The sequence below is a fragment of the Castanea sativa genome, chromosome 1 (genome assembly GCF_040712315.1).
Source record: "Castanea sativa cultivar Marrone di Chiusa Pesio chromosome 1, ASM4071231v1".
NCBI classification, from domain to species: Eukaryota; Viridiplantae; Streptophyta; class Magnoliopsida; order Fagales; family Fagaceae; genus Castanea; species Castanea sativa.
Genome location: NC_134013.1, coordinates 73054366 through 73062755, shown reverse-complemented (window position 1 = coordinate 73062755; position 8390 = coordinate 73054366). Strand labels below are relative to the sequence as shown.

General features: G+C 34.7%; 1 protein-coding gene across 1 annotated transcript; it reads right to left on the bottom strand.

Moving 5' to 3' along the window:
• Positions 1-4214: 4214 nt before the first annotated feature.
• LOC142634001 (uncharacterized) lies at positions 4215-5018 on the bottom strand. Its single transcript, XM_075808267.1, has one exon. The coding sequence runs from the start codon at positions 5016-5018 to the stop codon at positions 4215-4217; it is 804 nt and encodes a 267-aa protein (XP_075664382.1).
• Between the last annotated feature and the right edge of the window lie 3372 nt (positions 5019-8390).

Sequence of the window (8390 nt, the reverse complement as noted above, 5' to 3'; positions counted from 1 at the left end):
TCGATACAACCAAAATGAAACCTGTACGTGATTACACGGAATCTCTAGCTAGCCTCACCTCCAACCTTGAACCCTTCCAAGCAAATTGAGCAGTCCTCCTTTGCCGTGATTGTCACTCTCGGCATTGACTCGATCGCAGCCTTGGTCGAAGCCTTCTTCTTCTTCGACGAGGAGGGTTGATCAGGGTGGAGCATGTCTTGGACTAACTCGAGGAAAGAGAGAACTCCGGCTCTTATTCCGGAATGGAACATGTTTGTAGTCACCAAAGCCATTATTGGAAGTGAGAGAGAAAGAGAGAGATAAGGGTTTTGTGTGTGAGAAGTGAAATATGTATGATAACTGATAAGGTGGGACGTGGGAGTTGGAGAAGGTAGTGTTTTTTTGTACAACTTGGAGTCTGACTCCAGGAGTACGAGGGGATCAAAGGTTTGAAATTTTTTTTTACTAAAATATAAAATACACTTATTATATTATATAAATGCTTTTATTTTTTTTTAGAGAAGTGAGATGTGCACAATATTTTTGTAACAAATCTTAAGTGGCAGGTTGTTATTAGTTGTTATTATTGAGGTAAAAAAGTAATATTAGTGTTAGGTTCGAATTTAAACTAATAACAATTAATCACTTATGATTTGTTGTGAAAATTTTATGGATGCAACACTTTTTTTTATTGAAAAAACTTAACTATAAAAATATTCCAAAATATACATATTTTATAATTGGATTTCACACAATAATAAATCACTTTTGAAAATATTTTTTTGGGAATTGAAAAAGTATTGACAATTTTTCCAATTTTCGAAAAAATGTTTCCAAAAATAGAAAGCTTAATGTGTACCTTAAGGGCACACATTAACCAGACCCTTTATAATTTCTATAATTAAATATTTCATATATTATACTTCTACAACAATATTTCATCGACTTAAATTTGATATATAATTGGTTTAAAACTTTCCTTTGGCATAATATATAAACTAATAATAAAAAAAGTGTAAAATTGTAGGACTACTAAAATTTATGTGACAAAATATTAGAAGATCAATTAATAGTCAACGTTTTCGGTTTTGGTTTATAACTTCCTATGTTGTTGAGTAGTTGTTAGTGTAAAACTCAATTTCCATGTTGTTGAGTAATAGTTGATTTTAAAAAATTTCATTTGCTAAGTAGTAGTTAGTTTAATACTCTTTTTTGACAAATAATAAATAAATATATAAATAATGATGTTGAAAATCATACCCACAATGATGTGGAAAATCCTAGATAGTCAATACCTTTCATCGATCAACATTCTAACTAGATAGTCAAAATCCTCATTAAATTAAACTCACTTTAGTAAGCTTGGCGTGACTATCTACTATCTCTAAGACACAGGTTTTGGACTTCATCTCTGTCCCCATTATATAGCAGCTTACCATGGGCCATTACTTATTTCTTTATAATTTGTAATACTAAACAGCGAAAATAATACTGGAAACTTTTTTTTTTTTTTGGAGAAGAATAATACTGGAAGCTTTAATTTAAACCTTCGCAAACCTTCGCCAATGTTCAATTAAAGAGTCTAAGGTCGCCGGTCTTCAATTGAAAAGATCTCTTATAGGTTTTAATGGCTTAGCAATCTATAATATATTATATAAAAGTTGGATCCCAACTTGATGGATGTACACAATCATACCACATGTATCTTTACTAAATCATATAACATTGATATATAGCAAAATTCTCAATAAATTAGGATGATAATATGGGCTAATAATTATATGTGACAAGTTTCAATTTGTTTAAGTTATACACATTACCCACATGACATGTTATTCAACGGTACGATAATTGTAGAGAGTTAAATACTAATAAAAAAGAAAAGAAGAAACTCCAAACATAATGCATATTATTTAAAGGTACCATAAAAGTCCAATACCATAATTAGCCAATTATCTAATACCATAATTAATCACTCCTTAAAAAAAATCTTTTACCTCCAAAAAAAGGCTATATTACGTATTTAGTCTCTGTCTTACGTACCATATTTTAATTTGATTCTTAACTTTTCAATTATATCAATTTGATCCTTAACCTTTCGGTACCGTGTCAATATGATCCTTAACCTTTCGGTACCGTGTCAATTTAGTCCTACCGTTATTTTTTTGATGAAAATTGACGACGCATCTAATGACTTAAATAAAAAATTAGCTTTTGCTAATTTGATTATACACTAAAATTTTATTTTGGTTGTTTGACATGTCATCAATTTTCATCCAAGATATAACAATAGGGACCAAAATGACACAACACTGAAAGGTTTGGAACCAAATTAACACAATTAAAAGGTTATGGACTAAATTAAATATGTTGTAAAGGATAGAAACCAAATATGTAGTTTACCAAAAAAAAAAAAAAAACAGAAGAAGAAAAGGGAGTGGAGGACACACCCATTTGTGGTGAGTTTAAAAGGAAAGTTTTTGACCACTGCACACCCTTGGTGCGATGGTCATTCTACAAGTATAAATGCTTGTGGGGTATGGGGGCAATGGCTAGGGTTCATGTCTCCAGGAGGAAGCTTCATATACATATACACTTAGATTATGCTAAAGTAGAATTCTATCTTGTATCAAAAAAAAAAAAGGAAAGTAATTGGGTTTAAAAAAAATGTACATTTTGTTTTCCTATTTGATCCAAATTTGCCATTATTGTTTTTGAGAAATGCTAGGGATAAAAACTTTTTTACAACAAATTTTACAAACTGCTGATTTGGTGATTGATTATTGGTAAATGAAAAAAATGATGTTAATGGTGGGCCTAAATGAAAACCAATAAGAAGTTGAACACATCAACAATGTATAAAAATATTGTAATATAGTTTGTGACTATAACATAACTTTTTTTTTTTGTTGTCTTTTTTCCTGCATTTATTCATTCTACTTATTGCATTGCCAGATAAAGTCCATCTACCTTTTCAAGTTTACTCTTCTTTTTTTTTAACTGTTACATTTTATATATTTATCACATTAATCTTTCATATGTTTTTCTTTTCTTTTTTTTTGAGAATACAATCTTTCATATGTTGATAAATAATTTTTACCAAAATATAATAAACTTTCAATCCTTTACATCCTTTTTCCTTCCTCAACAAAACGTTGCAAAACTTCAACTTTATATATTTCCCAAATTTGGATTGTCCCTCTAAATCTCTTTATATACGCATGAAGCTTAGGAGTTGCAATGGGAAAATTAGCTTCAACACTACAATATGTCAATAATACCTCTCTCTCTCTCTCTCTCTCTCCCCTTTTTATTTAGTATATTTTTAAAATTCTCAATTCACGTATATATTTTTGTATTTAGAATTTTTGGTTGAACGATTATTTTGTGGCTGAACATTGATTTTTCTAAAATTTTGAGATGCTTGACATTACTTTGAGGTTAGTTTCAAAGTTTTTTTTTTTTTTGAGAGAATAGTTTCAAAGTTTTTGAATCTCAGTACTGGATGAATTTACTTTGTATTAATATTTGTACAATATGAAGATAAATTTTTTTTCTAGGAATCAATTAGTTTATACAATTTTTATTGGTCTCTTTAGTAAAAAAAATTATATTTAATCGGCGCTTTTCTTTGTAGGGCATGTATTTTAATTATAGGTCTGTGTTTTCATGATATTTCATTGGTCAAAGCTTGGGAAGATTGCGATGAGAAGCATGGCTAAAAAAAGATCACACTAAATTGCAATAAAAACATGTTGTTTATTGTCTTTATGGTCATTACTTATAAAAGCTGTGTAAACTATTTCTACGGTCTACACAAAAATACACACACAAACAAAATTATTTTCATTTTGAGTTATATCAATTTTACCATAGTTTCTCAATTTTTTTTTACCACATCATTGATTTTTTTTTTATTTATAAATGATTTGCATGTAGAGTATTCTTCTTATTTTGCGCTTTTTTTTTTTTTTTTGTTGAGAAATTGAATGAAATTAAAGTGCAGCCAAATCAGCCTGAACAAAAGGTAAAATACGAGATGAAACATCTTCCATCCACACAGTACAACTCAGTGTGGTCAAAGTTAACCTAGCTAAACTATGAACAACTTTATTATCATCTCTCCCTATGTGAGAGTGACAATTTTGAAAACAAACCTGAAAATAATGAGACATCATTTATCAAAGGGGCAAAAGAAATTAAGCCATTATCCTTGCACCTCAAGGACTTCACTATCAATTCCGAATCACCCTCTCCACAATAGCGCAGTCAACTCGAATCTCACTGCTTAGCTCCACTGCTCTACACGCAACCATTGCCTCCACTTCCACGGGCTGATATGCTTGATCCAATTGCTGACTTAAGGATGCAATTACCTCACCATGACAGTCTCGAACAACCACTCCAATCCCTGATGTGTTGTTTGTGTTTGAGATCGTTCCATCATAATTAATCTTGTATTTGTTTGGTGGGGGCCCTGTCCATCTTGGCTGAGGCTTTGGTCTAACTCGGTCCGGCATGGGGTTATTTATTCTGATCTCATTCCAGTACTCTTGTGCACTTTGTTGCAGGTCCTTAGTAAGAAAACAAGGTTGGTTCAGTCTTATTTTGTTTCGTTGATGCCAAATAGCCCATACCTGTATAGTGAAGAGTTTAGTTGGCTTCCCATTCTCAATAATCCATCTGCATAACTCCTTGAAATCTGCAAACACCTCCCTTGTCCTAAAGCTCCATCTGTCTCCTTCCCATACCTCATCCAAACCTGAGCAACTCCAAAGAGCATGCAACGAATCCTCAACTTGTAAAGAACAGCGATCACATTTTGGGTTCTCAATTATAGTTTTTTGGGTCAGGTTTTGTTTTGTTGGTAGAGAGTTCCTGCATGCTCTCAAAACCAGATTCTTGTACTTGTTAGGGACTTCCAGGGACCAAATGCTCTTCCAAATTTTTGTTGTCCAAGTTTGGTTGAGTTCCCACCTCAGAATCTGTCTCCAAATCCTTGAGAAACTTGTAGCTAGACTTGCAATTGTATTGCCCATTTGTAGTGAAAGGCCAGTATAAGGTATCTTCTATTTGGCTTCAGGCTAGAGGGATCTTTTTTGCAAGCTCAGCTTCAGCTAGTATGAGAATACCTTTCAACATTTCAGCATCCCATTTACCTGTGCTTTCGTCAATGAGGCAGTCAATCGTGGGATTCTCCATAAACTCAATGATTGGAGAAGTGACTAATGGTGGATGTTTGATGGGGAGCCAATGTTGCTACCATATTTTGATGATTTTTCTGTTGCCCACCCGAAATATTGAGCCTATTTGGATTAGCTCCCTTCCTTTCAAAATGCTTTTCCAAGCATATGACTCGGATGCCGATTCCTTAGCTTCCATGAATGAACAATGAGGGCAAAATCTTGCCTTGAAGATTATGTAAAAGAAAGTATCTTTATTGTGTAGAAGCCGCCATGCTTGTTTTGCAAGAAAGGATCATTGAAAAGAGTAAGGTCTCTAAAGCCCAATCCTCCTGCTAGTTTTGGTTTTGTCAACTTCGCCCATTTGACCCAATATATTTTTCTTTTATCACCTCGCTGTCCCCAAAAGAATTTTTTGACCATTGCTTCAATTTCATGACAAAGGCCCAAGGGTATTTTGAAACATCCCATGACATATGTTGGGATGACTTGAACAATTGCTTTGATAAGAACTTCTCTACTTGCTTGAGATAAGAACTTCCCCTCCCACCCTTGTATTTTTCTCCAAACCCTCTCCTTAAAATAGCTAAAGCTTGCTTTTTTTCCCATTCCCACCAATGAGGGCAGCCCCAAATATTTCTCATAAGACCTTATTTCATGCACCCCCAACACATTTTTTATCTCCTCCTTAGTATCGACTTTTGTGGGCTTGCTGAAGAAAAGAGATGTTTTTTCTTTATTGATTTTTTGGCCCAATACCTCTTCATATTCCTTCAATATTTTGAACACATTTCCACATTCTTAGGGGGTTTGTCTTGCAAAAAAGTAAGCTATCATCTGCAAAAAGTAAGTGGATTAGTTTGGGGCCTCTCTTGCAAATAGAGAAACTGTTGATTTCTTTTGCTCTTGCAGCTTTTGTGATTAGGCCATGTAATCCTTCTATGCATAAAAGGAAGAGAAAAGGGAAGAGTGGGTCCCCTTGCCTAATGCCTCGTGTTGGATTAATTAGCCCCTTCAGTTCACCATTCACCAGAATTGAGTATGAAACAGTACTAACACACTCCATGATCAATCTAATCCACCTTGTGCAAAAGCCCATTTTTTTCGATCAGTTTCTATAGGTAATTCCATTCCACCCTATCATACGCTTTGCTCATGTCTAGCTTTAGGGCCATGAAACCTGTTTGTCCTGAATTATGATTTTCATATAGTGCAAGGTCTTGAAAGCGACTAAAACGTTATCTAAAATAAGCCTACTCTTTGCAAAAGTGGATTGATGCTTAGTTATAAGTTCTAGCATGAATTTTTTTAATCTGTTTGCAAGCACTTTTGAAAAAAATTTATACAACACGTTGCAAAGGCTTACAGGGTGATATTTAGAAACTAATACAAGATTCTTTACTTTTGGAATTAAGCTGATGAAAGTATGATTTATTGGGTGAGTTAATCTACCTAAATTTAGCCAAGCAAGTATTGTGGATGTAACCTCTTTGTTCATTATCCCCCAAAAGTGTTGATAGAATAAGGGGGCATCCCATCCGGTCCTGGTGCTTTTAGGGGTGCCATTTGATTAAGTGCTTCCTGAATTTCTCAATCCATGAACTCCCTCCATTAGCTGTTCAATAATCTCATCCGTGACCAGTGTTGGAATGAAAGATAATGAGTCATCTCTCATGGACGAATTCCTTGTGGTGAACAATTCTCCAAAAATATCAATAATGATATCTCCAATCAACTCTGGTTGCTCTTGCCAACTTCCTTGTCTTTAATTCCAAGAATGATATTTTTCCTAAATCGTTGAGTTGCTTTGTTGTGAAAGAACTTGGAGTTGCTATCATAATTTTTCAACCATAGAACTCTTGATCTTTGGCTCCACAATCGGGTTTCCCTATCCATGAGCACATGAATTTCAGCCTTTAATTCTCTAAGTCGAGAATTATCTCCCCTCCTCATTGCCTCGACCTCTGCCTTGGCTATCAATTTTTTTCTCCTCCAATTCTCTTCTAACATTCCCAAAACAATTTTTTTCCTACCATCCCAAGTCTTTACTGCATTTCTCAATTTTTTTCAAAATGTCACCTTCCTCTCCATTCTTCTATGCTGCCTTCACAGTTTCACCACAGCATGAATCAGACAACCACATCTCCTCAAAAGGAAACACTTTCTTCTTGGGTGGAGCCTCTAACCCCGAAAGATTGATAATAATTGGTACATGGTCTGATGACATACATCTGAGATAGGACACCCTTGAGACTAGAAACTTTAGGAGGAACTCACTATTCCCCAACCTTACTATCCAACCGTTCCCATAAGGAATGACCATCAGTGAAGTGTTTGCTCCAAGTAAATTTGGGACCTTCAAATCCCAAATCAATGAAACAACATTCGTCAATTACATATAAGAAGTTTTGCATTTGGGTGTGACTCCTCAAAACTCCCCCCAATTTTTCATCTTGTCTACTGATCTCATTGAAATTCCCCGCACAAAGCCATGGGATATCTGGTCTGTTGTGTAAGCCCCTCAATTTATTCCAAGCTTCAAGTCTTCGATGAGTTTCATTATCTCCATAAAAACCAGTGAATTTCCATTTCGTTTCCATATTTTTATCGAAAGTTGCATCGGTAAAATACCTATGCGAATCCTCAATAGTTACATTAGCATCTCTTTTCTAGAAAAGCACCAATCCTTTTCCTCTCCTTCCACTACAAATCTCCCATTTGTTATCAAAATTTATGTTGTGAAGAACTCGGTCTAGCCTAGCTTCATCTGCCCATGTTTCAGCTAAAAACACGACAGAGGGATCTTCTGCCCGGAAGATATTTCCTAGCTCCTTCTTTATACGTAGGTTCCCAAGCTCAAAATAGTTTCACACTAAGAGTTTCATGACTGCTGGCGGGGCTGATAATCAGCCTCTACCACTTGAAAAGAAAATTCAGCACCATCTTTCAAAATCTATTTTTTACTGCAAGGTAATTCTGAATGGTCCTCAATTGCAGAAAAATTTCGTTTACACGCTCTTGAAAGGTCTGCCTAAGAAGCTTGTTGCGTGTTTTTTTCTCTGTCCAGCCCAGTCCACGTGCTAGGTTTTTTTGATGCCCTAGTAATCTTGTGCTCCTCACGTGACAATGAATCAAGGACAACAGTTTGAGCACTAGGTTTCAGTTGAGCTGCCGCTTGGAATTTATTGCCTCTTGATGATTGATTTAAGGCATTAATTGGATTAACTC

Excerpts from the sequence above, each read along its gene's own strand:
- LOC142634001 (XM_075808267.1), bottom strand. The coding sequence starts at position 5,018 with ATGGGCAATACAATTGCAAGTCTAGCTACAAGTTTCTCAAGGATTTGG.